The sequence below is a fragment of the Macaca fascicularis genome, chromosome 1 (genome assembly GCF_037993035.2).
Source record: "Macaca fascicularis isolate 582-1 chromosome 1, T2T-MFA8v1.1".
Taxonomy (NCBI): Eukaryota; Metazoa; Chordata; class Mammalia; order Primates; family Cercopithecidae; genus Macaca; species Macaca fascicularis.
In genome coordinates, this window is record NC_088375.1 from 142,710,704 (window position 1) to 142,727,122 (window position 16,419).

Sequence of the window (16,419 nt, forward strand, 5' to 3'; positions counted from 1 at the left end):
CTAGGATTATAGGTGTGAGCTATTGCACCCATCTCTGAAAGCTAATCTTAAGACCTACTTGTATTACTGGATAAAATAGTGATACTTAAGGGGAGAGTAACCTAAATTAATTAATATTTAGAATAGAAGATGTAAGTATATTTGGTTCATAGAATTGGCAAATGAATACAATTATAGAATTGCTCATTGATCATACATTTTAGATGAAATATAAACATTGGTTGTTTTACCATGTGGAATTTAATAGTTTATATAGATGGGATAGTCTCCATACTGAAGTACAGTCTTGAGCATATAATATGTTTCAGTCAGTGAGGGACCACATATACGACAGTGGTCTTACCAGATTGTAATACCATATTTTTACTGTACCTTTTCTATGTTTAGATGCACAAATACCGACCATTGTGTTACTACTGCCTACAGTATTCAGTGCAGTAACATGCTGTGCAGGTTTGTAGCCTAGGAGCAATAGGCTGTACCATATAGCCTAGGTAGGTAGTAGGCTGTACCATGTAGGTTTGTGTAAGTACACTCTATGATGTTCACATAATGACTAAATCACCTAATGATGCATTTCTCAGAACATATCTCCATTGTTAAGTGGGTGTAACTGACTGCTTTCATTGAAATCTAGGGGAATAGGAAGTGGAAGCATGGAAATTTGAGGGCAATATAACATGTCTGTCTGTATACTTCATATGTCATTTTAAGTAAAAAGGGAAAGATTATTATACATATTTACTGTGTGTGTTAATCATTTAAACATTAGACTAACTGTATAGTTATAGCTAGGTATACTTACTATGTAACTACTTACATGTCACTGGATGATTTTTTTATCAGCATAGGCAATACAAATAGTATGATCAAGCAGCATGCGTAGATGTCTTTTAATCTGCTATTAAAGGTTTTTCACATCATCGTTCTTAGCCCAAAGAAAATAGGGGTCAAAAGAATAAAAAATTCACTCATACACAATATAGAATCTACTTATTTCAGATATTTAATTTTTATTATCTAAAGTACTGTTTAATTTTAGACTCATGAGTGAATTTTTTTGCTATATCTTCAGGCTCCTAACAGTATTGGCTTTGGAAAAGAGAGTGAAAGATCTATGACAATGACCAAATCAATAAGAGATGACATTCCTTCAACCCAAGGGAATCTGGTGAAGTGGGCTTTGGACAATGGCTATAGTCCAATAACTTCATACACAATGGCTCCTGTGGCTAATAGATTTCATCTTCGGCTTGAAAATAATGGTAAGTTAGAATTTTTTTAAGTTATATAAAAAATATCCTCCAAATGAAGCTTTTCCAGTGAGGAACTGTCATTTCAGCTTATATGTTGCTGTTTTTCTCTTGCACATTTTAATAATTTGACTACTTTTTATCAGAAGGCTTAAAATTACCTAGAAAGAGATTTTGAGGAAACTGTAATACAGATTTTCAGTGACATAGAGTTGAATGCATATTCAGAGAACTTTGTTATAGGTTATCTTCAGTGTGACCACATTAGGTTCTTCTCTCTGAGGCACCTAATGGCCACTTATGGCTGAGAATACAGAAGAGTTAAGACTGCAGGAAAGAAGTTCATGGTCAAAGGCTGTATCTTTTAGGAAAATAGTCACGAGGACTCATACTTGGGCATTCATACCCAGAGGGAAGGCAGGAGTTACTATCCCAGTTGGATGGGGTGGAAAGCCGAGGTTCAACAAATTCTTGAGGTTTTCCGGAGTCTTATAGCTAGCATGACTTGAAAGCCTAGTTTTCTGATCCCTAGACCTGTTCCTCAGCTCATGGTACCGCCACTGAGTGAAATGCCAATAAAATAAAGATGAGGAGTACAGGTTCAAGCCCCAGCTCTACCATTTAGTCACTGTTTGGGGAGAAGTCGCTTCACCTCTGAGCCACATATTTTTCTTCAGTAATAAGGGGAAAATAATAGGACTGACCTTACAGGGTTGTTGTGAAGGTTTTTGTGAAAGTACAGATTAAAAACCCTACAAAGCTGTGACTTATTTTAGACCCTTACAGCTCTAGCGTCCTTTTCAAAGAATACTATTAAAGGAGACATAATGTCCAACTGTCATCTTCACTTCCAGCTTCCACTGAGATGGATTTGACCTCAAGTATACATCAGTTGGCCTTAGATAGCAGATATAAAGAAAACTGGGGAAATTATCATTTTAATTGTTAGAAATATGAAAAAATATTGATTATTGATTATATGGAAATACATCTCTCCCTTTGAAGGAATGAATGTGTCTACGCAGCTCTTTCTTAACTTTCAAGGGAATACATTCTAAAAGGCCAAGGTGCCCAGATACCTGTTAACATTTAGCTGTCAAAAAGAAGGTGGCGAAGTAATTTTCACATACCAATAATGTTTCAAGACATCCTTACAGAAACTATTCAAAAGAATCTCTTGATTCAAGGAAAGTATTTTAGTGGCATTTGAGTGGAATAATATTGCACCATGTAACTTACTCAAATCACAGATTTTTCTAGCTTGGACAGCCTTAGAAACTGTCTCCTCCATTGGCTCTCAGCCTTAGGTGCACATTGCAGTTACACATGGGGAGCTTAAAACATATCAATGATTGGGTACCACCCCAGAGAGTCTGAGTTTAAATTGTTTGGGGTACAACCTGGGCATAGGAATATTTTTTAAAGCTCCCAAGTGATTTTCATGTGTAGCCAAAGTTAAGAACCACTAATCATTTCCAACTGCTTAATTTAAAAAATTGGAAAAGCAAATTTGAGGCACAGAGAAGCAAGCCGCTTGCCCAAAGCCACTGAGCTAGTTAGAGAGAACAGCAGGACTAGAATTCAGGCTTCTAGACTTCTAATGACTTTTATACATTGCTTATTAAATGTCATTTTACACCTGCCCATTCTATGCTAATTCCTCCTGTTCTGCCTATAATAATGTTGGTGGTGGCCTGGCATCAAACACTGATGATGTTTTGCCTTCTGTCACCAGCAGAGGAGATGGGAGATGAGGAAGTCCACACTATTCCTCCTGAGCTGCGGATCCTGCTGGACCCTGGTGCCCTGCCTGCCCTGCAGAACCCACCCATCCAGGGAGGGGGAGGCCAAAATGGAGGCCTTCCCTTTCCTTTCCCAGATATTTCCAGGAGAGTCTGGAATGAAGAGGGAGAAGATGGGCTCCCTAGGCCAAAGGACCCTGTCATTCCCAGCATACAGCTGTTTCCTGGTCTCAGAGAGCCAGAAGAGGTGCAAGGGAGCGTGGATATTGCCCTGTCTGTCAAATGTGACAATGAGAAGATGATCGTGGCTGTAGAAAAAGATTCTTTTCAGGTCAGTGCAGCTGCTTACAAGAGGGAAGAGAGGCCACCTCCTTTCCCATCTGGCCCCAGTCTGCATCTGTAATTTCTCCCTATCTCTTTCATTTTTGAACTCCAGAGGCTTGATACTGTTTTCTCAGTTGGATGGGCCTACTTCCCCTTGGCTGCGATTCTCACCCGGTTCCTGTTGTTCTCAGTGACGGGGGGGGGGGGGGGGTCCAGATCCACGTGTGTCAATATTTTGCTATTGAATTGCCAAGGCCAACAGATATTACCCTTGGGCTGTTGAGAGGTGGGCAGCTGGGAAGAGATATGTGGGGAAGGGAACGATGCAGGCCTCTTGTTGCCTGTCCTTGGAAGACCAGGCAGTTGTCAATTGCGTCAGTTATGCAACAGAACAGCCTGTGGGCCTCCGACTATGTCTTCCGTGGTTGTTGTTTTAGGCCAGTGGCTACTCGGGGATGGACGTCACCCTGCTGGATCCTACCTGCAAGGCCAAGATGAATGGCACACACTTTGTTTTGGAGTCTCCCCTGAATGGCTGTGGTACGCGGCCCCGGTGGTCAGCCCTCGATGGTGTGGTCTACTATAACTCTGTGAGTGTTTTCCAGAACAAAGCTTTGCCCTTTGCCAGAGCCTGGCTGTGTGCTCCCTGAAAATTAGACTTAACATTTCTTTGAAGATGAAGAGGGTTTTTACCCCAGGCCTGAACAAAGCCAAGTGTCAGTTCTCAACAAAATGGATGTACTTTGACCCTGAACTCGTTTCAAAAGAACTTTAAAGTGCTGATTTTGCATTTTGGGTTTTACTTTTAATGGTAAAAAATCAGGCTCAGAGATCCCTGTGTCCACCTTTGACACAGGTTGGGTTGGGGTGGGGAGGTGGTGTCTTCTTAGTGCCATATCCAGCTTTGACATGGGGTGGCTGAGCTGTGGCTGCTAGTTTGACCCAATCCAGAGAAGAGAGGCTAGCAATCCGGTGCTCTGGTCAGCGCAGTTCCTGTGAGAAATGGCTCTCCCATGAGCCCAAGTATATTGTTCCTCAGAGAATCTTAGATTGTTGGAGCCGCAAAGAACCTAAGATGAGCTTATTCAGCTTCATTTCACCAGGTGAGGAAACTGAACTCCAAGAAGTTAAAAAGACTTGCTTTTTTAAACTCCAGGGATGGGCTCATGGCAGAGCCAGGACGACTGAATCCAACTTCCTGACCTCTCGTCCACTAATCTTTCCTAGACACCAGGCTAGGCCCTGCTAATCTCCTTTTGTTACTCAAATCATTACTTTATTAACCTTTGACCTCCTGATAATTACAGCATGAATTTTCTTTCAGTTATCCAGTGTCTACAGATATAATGAATGTCATATAATACTGAAATACTTGATTATGGCATTTTAAAACTGTGGTCCAAGTTAACACCAATGAGTGGCTACAGTAATATGTCCGTTAAGTTAAAAAAAAAAAAAAATGCCAGTTGCTTCAGGAGAGAAAGGCATGTAATGATCCCTTAAAGTTCCTTTTTTTCTCACATATTTTTCTTTTCTTTATTATGATCTTTGAGTTTAGCAATATCCTAGATGCTTCCTTTAATTGGCGTCAGTACTTTCTTTGGAGGACCTGGTACAGAGAGAAAGGCAGTTTTTTGTTTTTTTTCTTCCCATCCTACTCTCTTCGGGGACTATTTTAGCTGTTCTCACGAATTGTAATTGTAATTTTCAGACTTACTATATATTTCTATTCTGTAGCATGTTCAGAATCCAAGCATGTGAAGCAAGAGAAATTAGGATTTCATTTATGGAGTCACAACCCTTGGGTGAATTTTCTCATTCTATTTAGAAATAATCCAGGAATCATACTTTCAACCTATGTCAAGATAGATTCCTGGAATATATCTGCAGGTGGATAGTGAAAAAGATGGAAAAAAAAGATTCCTAGAATAAAACATATTCTTTTCCACATCCATACACCATAGAGAAGGATTTCTTAGGGAAGAAATGAGCAAAAGTTAGAGGGGTACAAGAGCACAGCAACAAAGAGAAGATGTGCTCCATAGTAAACATTAGGTCCTTCGCTGCTGACTTCAACCAAACTTTCTACAACTCTTTAAGGATATATATAACGAAGCTCCTTGTATTCACCAACTTAGTACGTCTTAGAGTTTTTAATATAGAGACTCTTTTTTTTTTTTTTTTTTTTTTTTTTGAGACAGAGTCTGGCTCTGCCGCCCAGGCTGGAGTGCAGTGGCCGGATCTCAGCTCACTGCAAGCTCTGCCTCCCGGGTTCACGCCATTCTCCTGCCTCAGCCTCCCGAGTAGTTGGGACTACAGGCGCCCGCCACCGCGCCCGGCTAGTTTTTTGTATTTTTTAGCAGAGACGGGGTTTCACCGTGTTAGCCAGGATGGTCTCGATCTCCTGACCTCGTGATCCGCCCGTCTCGGCCTCCCAAAGTGCTGGGATTACAGGCTTGAGCCACCGCGCCCGGCCTAATATAAAGACTCTTAAGGGGAAGCCCCTTCTCACGGTATAGGCAAGCCTCTTGACAACTCCATTCAACTCCATTCTAGTATCTAGTGTTTTCCCATGATTTGAAGTCATTCGTCATTATTCAATATGGTTACAACATAAATATTTATTTTTCACAAGACAATACAAATACTAGTTTAGCTTTTAACTTGAACCTGCATTGGGCTTCTCCTTATTCTTCATCACTTTGAAGATAAAATTCGAAAAAGCTTGGAGGTTATTTATTTTATTTTTTTGTCTTAAAGTCAGATTTTCAATTTGCATCAGAATCATTACATGAGTGTTTGTGTGAGGCAGAACCAAATGCACATGGTTTGGCGTTTTTATAACACTGGCTGTGCTTTCTTTGCCTTTTAGATTGTGATACAGGTTCCAGCCCTTGGGGACAGTAGTGGTTGGCCAGATGGTTATGAAGATCTGGAGTCAGGTGATAATGGATTTCCGGGAGATGTGGATGAAGGAGATGCTTCCCTGTTCACCCGACCTGAAATTGTGGTGGTACGTGTTTGTTATCAGCAGGGGGTTTGTGGAAAATGCTGTCTATTTTGTTTTTAGTTAGGGACTATCTGAAAATAAAATCAGATGTTAAAGGCTAAAGCTCATGAAGCTACAGGGCCTTCACTCTTCATGTGACTGTCATTAATCTTCCTGTGGGTTGTTTTTTCCAGTTTAACTGCAGCCTGCAGCAGGTGAGGAACCCCAGCAGCTTCCAGGAACAGCCCCATGGAAACATCACCTTCAACATGGAGCTTTACAACACTGACCTCTTTTTGGTGCCCTCCCAGGGGGTCTTCTCTGTGGCAGAGAATGGACACGTTTATGTTGAGGTGAGACCTGAAAGTTAGCCTTGAGCTTTTAGGTTAGCGCTGAGCTGTAGTTCCTTAGTCATCAGCTAAAATACCCTGTACAGACCTCTTCCTATCCTGCCTCACAGACCTTCACCAGGTCTGATGAGGGCTTGGCTCAGAGAACACTTCCAGGTTGACTTCTGACCAAAGCAGGAAATTTCAAGATGTAATACATTATGCTAAGTGAAGACAGTGTTTTGTAGACGAATGTTTAAAAAAAAAAAAAAATTAGCAAGTGTGAATTCTACTGGTAAAGCCCTGTCCTTTGCTTTTGGAACAGTCGTTCAGTAGTTGCAGTGTTAGAGTTAACCATGGAATATTTCAAAACCACCTCATATGTTATCTTTTATTTCTTTTTTTTCCCTGCACAGTCCCCTTGGCTCCCAGCATGGCAGCCAAATCCCTGTGGGTCCCTGCCGCCACTGAAACTGACTTGTTATCTTTTGAATTGCACTCACTTTTAAGTGAAATGCTATGTGCTATTATAACTCATGAAAAATTTTTTTCTAGATCATGATCTAAGTATCTGTATACACTTATTAAAACTATTTCCTATATATAATGTTAATAATCATTTGCAGCCTAAATCTGGAATCTGGAGTGACTACAGAATATTAGGCAGTCATGGTAATAATGAAATAACAACATCTAACATTTGCTGCAGATTTATTATGTGCCAAACATAGTTGTAAGTCTTGCAGCGGTTACTTACTCTTTAGAGCCATCCTATGAGGGAGGCTAATAATACCTTCATTTTATGGATGAGAAAATTGAGGCACAAATTTGTCTGAGGCCACACAGCTAGTACTAGTGGAGTTCAGATTCAGTGCTCATAGGTCGCCTGGCTCCAGAGCTCTGACCATTCTTCGCTGGATACGACTATCATTTATCTCCAAAGTGCCATTTGAAAGGGGAGAAAACATAACGTCTTATCAGTGCAAACATCCAGGTTCAGAGATTGGATTCTAGAAAAGATAAATGTCCTTATGGCACCAGGATGTCTATTGTTTCTTGTGCCCTGGGTACAAACTTTCATGTTTCAACCTTAGTGTTTCCAGTGGGCATATCATCTGTTGATCTTATGGGAAGGTCCTCATCTAATGAGCTGGTTTTGGTGCTGAGCTGCAAGCTCAGCTTCATAGTGGGAGGGGTGAGAAGCTTAAAGGGTCAAAGCGGGATACTTACGCATGTTAAAAGTGACTTTGGTGCACGTGTTTCTGTTTTGGAAAGACATATAACTCTCACATTTGCACTGACTCTGGGACAGAGCCTGCTGGTGCTAGATGTTGTTTTCCTTGATCATATGGATTCGGCCCCTCCCCCATTCTGAGAGTTCTCTTTCTTTGAGCACACCTTCTTTCTCCATTGGGGAAAATATACTGCCTTCTACATGCTCTTCCTAAGCCAAGATGGCTGTTTTTCTCTTGCTTTTCTGGCTGTATAGTTCACATGGGCAGTTGGTCAACAGCTCTCTTGTGCTGTGGATTTCAGGGGTGCTGCATAACTGCAGATTGTTCTTTTCCAAGTCTATGCCTGGCTTTGCTCATTTATGCTAATCAGTGGTCAGTCTTCCTCCTGTACCTTACCCTGGATATTTTGGATTTTTTCCCCCATCCCTCAAATGCTGGCTTACTTGAAAAGTGTTATTGGTAGGTTTTTTTTTTTTTTCCCCATTCTTGTTTTCCCATTTATGCCTTTTCATATATCACCTATATTTCTCATAGTTTCTCCTCTATTCCCTCTACACCATGCAGTCCCTTTCATAATCCAAGTTAACAGTGTTGCCATCTGTTCATTGGTCATCTCAGGTGACTGTTGGTCACATAATGGCAGTTTTCTTTTGGTTCATTTGTGTTGAGGAATTTCCAAACCCAATTATTAATAACCTAAAATTTTAAAGCTAGAATACTACTACTACTAATAGGTAGCATTTATTGATGCTCTGGGAGCTGTGTTGTTTGCATGTAACTTTTACTTTGCTAATTTTCACAATTATGATATCTCGTGGGTATTCATGTTCTCATTCTGTAAGTGAGGAAACTGAGTCTCAGTGCCCAGCATGTGAGCAGGAGAGCATGTGGTTTTTATGAGCTCATCTCACTGCAAAGCCTGTAGTCCTTCTCCTACTCACTTCTGGTCTAAAAGTAAAATCTTTTTTAGTAAAAGATTTGCTGATAATTTATATATATAAATTATGTATGTAAAAATATATTTAAAAATAATATATATATTTTCCCTCTGCTACAAAGGTATCCCTTTTTGGGATACCTTAGACATTCTGCCACTACATACTTTCCTTTGAGATTAGAGAAAAGATTTGCGGTCCCTGTGTTACACATTTTGGCATGTGGGTTCTGAGTTCATGACAAAGGGCAGTTTTTAGTAATAGCACATATGTAATTTGCCACCTTTCCAAGATAGAGTATCTTGTTTTTCAGAAGTGTTGCAAAAATACTGAAGTGTTAGTATTTACACTTCCTCTTAGCATCCTCTTCATTAGCATCTTCATTGTTGAGTGTCCTGCAGTTCACCGCCAGGTAGGAACCTTTCACAGCAGTGCTGTGGATTCAAAGCCCCATGTGATGTCAGGGGTTTCCCCCTGGGTAGCTCAGCGCGGAATGTCTGTTTCTATCTCCGTGCTTTTGAAATGATTCTGGGGCTGCTGGTTTATGGATAAGGACTTAGCTGTTTCTACAAGTGTTAGAGTTTATTTTGATCCTAAATTTAGTCAAAGAACGAGGCATAGCAGGGAGGGGCAGTTCATGCAGTGATCCATGTGTCACCAAATGGAGAATCTAGTCTGGTCTGGGGATTTTAGCTAAGTTTAGGATAGTTGAGGTTTGAATTCTGTTTACACTTGGCTAAACATTACTTCCTGTTTCTAAAGAAAAGAACCTTAACAAAATTTGGACGTAGCCCATACAAATGTTTTCAAAGGGGGAAGTATAAATGAGTCGGAAACATTTCCAGATTAGATTTCCCCTAAACTACCCCTGGGCTTGTGGAGTGAAGGGGGAGTACTTGGCAAGGCTGATTTGGATCTGCCAGCAGCTGGGACACTTTACCAGGCCCATGATGGCCTCCAGGTTGCACAGTCGCTGACACCCGGCACCGGAGCCAGCTCTGCCTTCTCACCAATGAAGCAGGACTCTCATCAGGCTTACTCTGACTTTTTGCAGTTTAGAAGCTCAGTCTTCCTGCCTAGGTTAAGTAGATTTGGCCACTGAACTCTATTTTTTGGTCAATTTTAAAAAAGAGCTTAGCTTGTAAGTGTTGTACTATTAAAGCATTAGGGACTCTGCCTATTGGTGTTTTATTTACTTTGGAAAATCCACTTTAAATGCAAAATACGCTTTTATTTGTAGCTCTCCGGGAGGTGGAAGAGACTTACTCATCTTGTATTTGAATCTAACATTTGAATGAAATAATTCACTGTCACCATCCATATCAAATTGAAATGGAAACTATCTTTTTCTTTCAACGTTTGTGTGTGTTACTTCTGTAATGAGAAGGAAGGCTATAAATATGGTATGAAGATAAAGCAGCGTGTCATCTGAAGGGCTGTGTTGGCATATGGTCCTTGTGCCTAAAGTGGAAGTGAGATGCTAACTCATTTCCTAATTCATCGTTCTGTCCTCTCGTAGGTATCTGTTACTAAGGCTGAACAAGAACTGGGATTTGCCATCCAAACGTGCTTTATCTCTCCATATTCGAACCCTGATAGGATGTCTCATTACACCATTATTGAGAACATTTGTCCTAAAGATGAATCTGTGAAGTTCTACAGTCCCAGGAGAGTGCACTTTCCTATCCCGCAAGCCGACATGGATAAGAAGCGATTCAGCTTTGTCTTCAAGCCCGTCTTCAACACCTCACTGCTCTTTCTACAGTGTGAGCTGACGCTGTGTACCAAGACAGAGAAGCACCCCCAGAAGTTGCCTAAGGTTTGTGGGCCTTCATCCATTCGGATGGTTATTTTGGCATTTTTAGGTGAGGCAGAAAAGTTTAATCCCAAGGTCTTGCAGGTTGAGGTTTTTTGTTTTGGAACTGCCCAACTGAAGTATTAAAGTCAGTATTAGCAGGGAACTGTGAGTTTTATGGAGTCTTAGATAATAAATCCTGACAGCATGATTTTCTTTTTTCCATGCGAGCTACTTAGTAGTACCTTACGAGTGATAAATCAAGACTGTTTTCCCTGGAGGGAGAGGTCTGGCTTTATCTTTGCTTTTCAGATAGTTTGCAGTGCCAAAGATACAGCAAGCCGAAAGGACAAGTTCATTGTGAGAACTAATTTTTCCAGGTCCTGCTGAGACTGGCATTGTAATTGTTTTTTAACCTTTTCTGTGTGAATTATAAGGTTGACTTGTCTCAGGGAGACTTCTAGGGGAAACTAACAAATATTTTAGCTTTTCTCAGTTTCATACCAGTTCATCATATTTGCCTCCTGTCACTCTCCAGATTGAATGGTCTGTTGCCATAACAAAAAGCAGAACCATTTGACCTTGGTGGAATGCCTATGATAGGGGAGATGTGCAAGATTAATGATGATACCCATTAGGTTGGCCTTGTATATGAAATGTATCTTCTGCCATAGTTTTGTTTCTGTGATCTGCCATAATTATGTATAATTTCATACATGCATTTATTCTGTGGCTATCTCACACAGAGTAAACTGATTTCCAATTCTTTCGTAGTCATATATCAATGTCTAAAAGGCTAAGAATCAAGCAGTATTATTAATAATGTATGTATGGAATTTTTCTCATTTAACTCACAAATTGTAAGTCTTAGGTATGGAGGTAGGAGGAAAAACTATCATTTCCAAATAGATTACAATTGATCTGAATTCCTTGCATCATTATATTTACCCTGGGCATCCTTTTCTCTGATAATACCCAAGAGAATTTCGTTTGCATACGAAAATAGAGCAGATACGATCATAATCATTAAGGAGCACATATACAGTGATTTAGACTGTATTCCTCAGTTTGCTTTTGCGGCAGTGATGCCTTAGCCTTGCGGGTATCGCCATCAGGGTTGGGGCTTAGTGGACAGTGGTAGAGAGCCATGGGGAGCTTCATGTATGGCTACGGGACCAACTGCTTCCTGTGGGCAGAAGGGTAACGTTTAAGGGTTAGAGGTCTTGGAGGGGAGGGCTAGCAGTTACCAGGGATCTTTACTGTGGCTTTGGCTGTTACTTCTCTCTGACCTGGCCTGGAACAGCCCAGCTTCATGTGTGTTAATCTGGGAAAATTAATCCTTAAATTTTCTTCCAGAACACTCTTAAGGAGAGTTCTAAACCTCAGGGGATGACATGATGGGATATAACCCTAAACCTTAAGTCACCCTTTACCCCCAAGATAAGATAACATGGAAAGAGCCTGGGATTGAGAAGGAGGGTCTGCTGCCACTGCCACTTTAAGTCAGTCCCTGGACCCCTCAGAGTCTGTATTTCCTCATTTATAAAACTGTTATAATCATACCTGGCTTCCCTCCTCGGTAGAGGAGGTACAATGACAGCCCACCCTTTATCCATCAGAGGCTTGGATGAGCTGTTACCACTGTCTTCCTGTTTGCTGCTTGTAGGTAATATTTTCACATTTCTATTATTTTCTGAGTGCTTTCTGTGACAATAGAGAGAGCCAAAGCATCTTCTAGGAAGAGGTCTCAGAGATTGTTGAGACAAACCCTGCCCTTTGCTGATGAAACCGAGACCCAGAGAGTAGTGTCTTGCCCAGGGTCACACACCACTGAGTTAAATGTAGAATCATAGACTCTTGCTTAACTGAAGAGCTCAGTAGGAAAGTAACAGTAAACTAAAACAGGAAAGCAAAATGCAAATCTTGTCAATCATCATGCCCCTCCACCGAAAATGTGTTGTTTTTCTTTACAAGAGGGCTCTTGTTAAAGGCTTTTCTCTTTTTGAGGGGGTAGGGGTGGGGCGGTGAGTGTTGTCTTATAAGAAGTGTCTGACTGGCATGTTGCTCAGAGCAGCAATGACAGCAAGGCCTAAAGTCTTTGCTCTTTTGTGTTTGGAAAAGATGGAACTCAATTAGCTTTTTGGGATGCCTGCTATAGATGTTTAAAATAATGGATGTATTAATATGTCTTCTTGCCACAGAAGCTGTCATTTACTTTAGAGTTATACCTATTAGGCTGGGCGTGGGCTCATGCCTGTCATCCTAGCACTTTGGGAGGCTGAGGTGGGCAGATCACTGGGAGTTCGAGACCAGCCTGGTCAATGTAGCGAGACCCCTGTCACTACTATATATATATTAGCTGGGTATAGTGGTGTACACCTGTAGTCCCAGCTACTGGGGAGGCTGAGGCAGGAGTATGACTTGAGCCTATGATGCCAAGGCTGCAGTGACCCATGATTGTACCACTGCACTCCAGCCTAGGTAACACAGCAAAGCCCTGTCTCAAGAAAAATAAAAAAGAATTATACCTATTGATAAGTATAGACAATAAACCAAAGTTATTTTAAAGAAAAAGTGGGGAGTGTGATCATATCTTTTCAAAACAGATGTAGTGGGCCTGGGCATGCTCATTAATAGGTCTGAGGCCTTGAAATAGAATAGAAGCAGCTGACCTCATGGCCTCCACAACCTGGGCACAGCTCCCCAGGATCTGCATTTTGAAACATTAAAAGCAGATGACCCTGGAAAGTTTAGTTTTACATGAGCCTATACCAGGATTAAAAATGAAACAAACTCAACAACATAATTATCTTTTTGGACAAAAATATAAAATCTGTCACCTTCATAATGCAATATAGACAGTCCCCATACAACCATTCTGTTTTTCACTCTAAGTAAAGTATTCAATAAATTATGTGAGCTGGTCAACACTTTGTTATGAAATAAGCTTTGTGTTACATGATTTATCCAACTGTAGGTTAATGTGAGTGTTCTGAGCATATTTAAAGCAGGCTGGACTAAGCTATGTTGTTCGGTACTTTAGGTGTATTAAATGCATTTTCAACTTAGTGATATTTTCAATTTACAATGGGTTTGTCAAGATGTAACCTCATCATTAGTTGAGGAGCATCTTTACAGGAAATTTCCCACAATCACCAATCACAAACATGAACCGTGCATATGAAGCCAGCTTGGTGAGGACCAACACTAGGCATATAGTTTTTCTATTTTTCAAACTAACACTAAGATGTTTAGTTTTGTGGGAAGAGGGGGAGGGGGAGGACAATATTGAGAAGCTATCCAGTGATATTTGCATCTTCAGGTACAACCAAAAATCTACTGGGCCTGCTGTGATATCTCCCAGGTTATCTGGTGTTCTCTGAAAAACACCCACCTTCTTGCTTTTCTGTAGTGAATGACTGTATGCTGTCTGATAAAAGGCCACAGGACAGCTGTGCAGGTAGAGCTGGTGAAGGCACTTTTGAGCAACCCCTGATTCTGTACTTTGCTCTGCCTCTCTGCAGTGCGTGCCTCCTGACGAAGCCTGCACCTCGCTGGATGCCTCGATAATCTGGGCTATGATGCAGAATAAGAAGACGTTCACCAAGCCCCTTGCTGTGATCCACCATGAAGTAGAATCTAAAGGTGTGCTTTGGGAGGCATGATCAGAGCATGGGGCCTGAGCGCTGCTCATTAAGAAGACCCAATACTGTAAATCAAAGTCCAGTTTTATTCATAAGATAACTAAAGGGCCAGTTAGTTATTTTAGAAGACCATTCTTTGCCCGAAGAGTCCTTTCTTTAGCTGGTTCTCTTACAGCCATTACGGCTTAGTTGTAAGTAATCTATTTGAAAATGATTTCCTTTGTAAAAAATATCAGGTCTAGGTTGTTCCTGTCATAAGGTCACTCTCCCTTGCATTCAAATATGCTTCCTTGAGTATGCAAAAAAGGGTTCTAGTTAGTCCCATGTCCTGGGAATTGCACACAATCCACAGTTCATCTTTCTGTGATCTACTACTAAAGGTTATGGTGGCTATAACCTATTGTGTTGCTCTATCAAAATTGCAGATGCCTTTGAGAATATGTGAACATTATTCATCTTAGGTGTAACAGATGAGAACCACTGCCCAAAATTCATCTTATAATTCAGTTTTCAGAATTTTGCACAACCACATTTGTTGCTTGAAGCCAAGCATGCCCCTTTCTCCACAAGCAGGAACATTCAGCAAGCTGTATCTTCTGTGAGAAAAGGAAGGATGTGCCCTAAGGGATGTGACATCAGTACCTGAGAGGACAGGCAGGGCAGAGCCAGACCTGGCATGGGCCTGGCCCGCCAGAGCAGCAGAGAGGCAGAGCTGGGCCCTAACAAATGTTAGGAATGGATATATGAGGCCCTGTGGGCGGTGAAAAGAGCATCTGACAAGGACCTGCATCATAGCTCCAAGGGGTATAAACAAGCAAGAACACACCAGGCAGCTGGCAGTGTCTGAGGGGTGGAACCAAATGTCATATGGGATATCTAGGCAATCACAGTTGTCACCATCTAGAAACATTGATATCTAAGGGTGTCAAACCGAGAGAAGGCTGGGAGAGTAAAGTAGATTCCAAGCAGGATTAGATATTTCAGGGTTAGAGCTACAGGCTGCCTCTTGCCATTCTGAGGGGCACAGAGGAACCTGGGCACCAAGGGCCTTGACAAAAGCCAGCACACTGTCTGGCTGCAGTTGCTGGGCATTAGGTGGAAGATCTGCTGGGTGGTGCTGACACCAGATCTAGGGTTTGGGTTGGCCCTGGCATGGCATTCCTGATCTGAGCGTGTTGGATTGGGATTTGGCAAGACTAGGCAGCAGGGGTGACCCTGGACAGTGGGCAGGACCTACTAGAACAGAGGCATGCGGGTACTGTCTAGTGTCTTATTTGGTTGATTAATCTTTGTGAAAACAGCTGTGCCATTCCAATTGTGATACCTGGTGGTGGCATCTGCCCCCTTCCTATGAATGTATGTGCTCCCTCAAAATGGCAGAAGAGTATAGGTGGCAGGCACACTGGATTGGAGCTGGGAGCCTAAGGCACTGCTTTTAGCTTTCTCTGCTAACTGGCTGTGGGACCTTGGAGAACACCCCCTACCACCACCTCTTTGGGTTTCATTTTCTTTATCTGGAAAGGAGAGGTTTGGACTGGGTGACTTCCAGAAGGTCCTTTCAGTTGTAATACTCAACTATTCTGTTTGAAGAAGCAAAATAATCTTTAATTCATTTTCCTGGCTGTCCTAAAGTTGGTGTGAAATGTACATGAGATGTTCTCGGCAACATTTTTGTTGTTGTTGTTTTTTTACTTTTATGGATTGGTTTTCAACCATTTGAAAGTTATAACAGACCCAGTCTTTATATAAATGGATGGTCCAAATAGTTCCTTTTTATTGGGTTCAGGAGAAATAAATTGTGTTGCAGAGTAATCACAATTGGGCAGCAAGCAGCTGGCTGTTTTGTACTATGGAAGTGGTTTCCTTACCAGAAAGGGGTCCCAATTCAGACCCCAACAGAGGGTTCTTAGATTTCACCCAAGAAAGAATTTGGGGATGAGTCCACAGAGTAAAGTGAAAGCAAGTTTATTAGAGACGTAAAGAAACAAAAGAATGGCTACTCCATAGACAAAGCAGCCCCAGAGACTGCTGGTTGCTATTTTTATGGTTATTTCTTGATAGTATGCTAAACAAGGGGTGGATAATTCATGAGTTGTCCTGGAAAGGGGCAGGCAATTCCTGGAACTAGGGTTCCTCCCCTTTTTAGACCATATAGGGTAACCTCTAGGCTTTA

General features: G+C 41.5%; 1 protein-coding gene across 8 annotated transcripts in view; it reads left to right on the forward strand.

The window, feature by feature from the left end:
• TGFBR3 (transforming growth factor beta receptor 3) overlaps positions 1-16,419 on the forward strand; it is a 206,569-nt gene that overhangs the window by 163,549 nt on the left and 26,601 nt on the right. For 4 of the 8 annotated variants that reach the window (XM_005542754.4, XM_074001730.1, XM_065518744.1 and 1 more), the window contains 7 exons: positions 1,076-1,265; positions 2,989-3,326; positions 3,757-3,909; positions 6,192-6,332; positions 6,503-6,661; positions 10,327-10,626; positions 14,127-14,247. In XM_005542754.4, coding sequence (XP_005542811.3) covers positions 1,076-1,265; positions 2,989-3,326; positions 3,757-3,909; positions 6,192-6,332; positions 6,503-6,661; positions 10,327-10,626; positions 14,127-14,247 — 1,402 coding nt within the window. The remainder of the gene's footprint in view (positions 1-1,075; positions 1,266-2,988; positions 3,327-3,756; positions 3,910-6,191; positions 6,333-6,502; positions 6,662-10,326; positions 10,627-14,126; positions 14,248-16,419) is intronic. The other 4 variants (XM_005542755.4, XM_074001735.1, XM_074001718.1 and 1 more) reach the window with 1 other exon arrangement.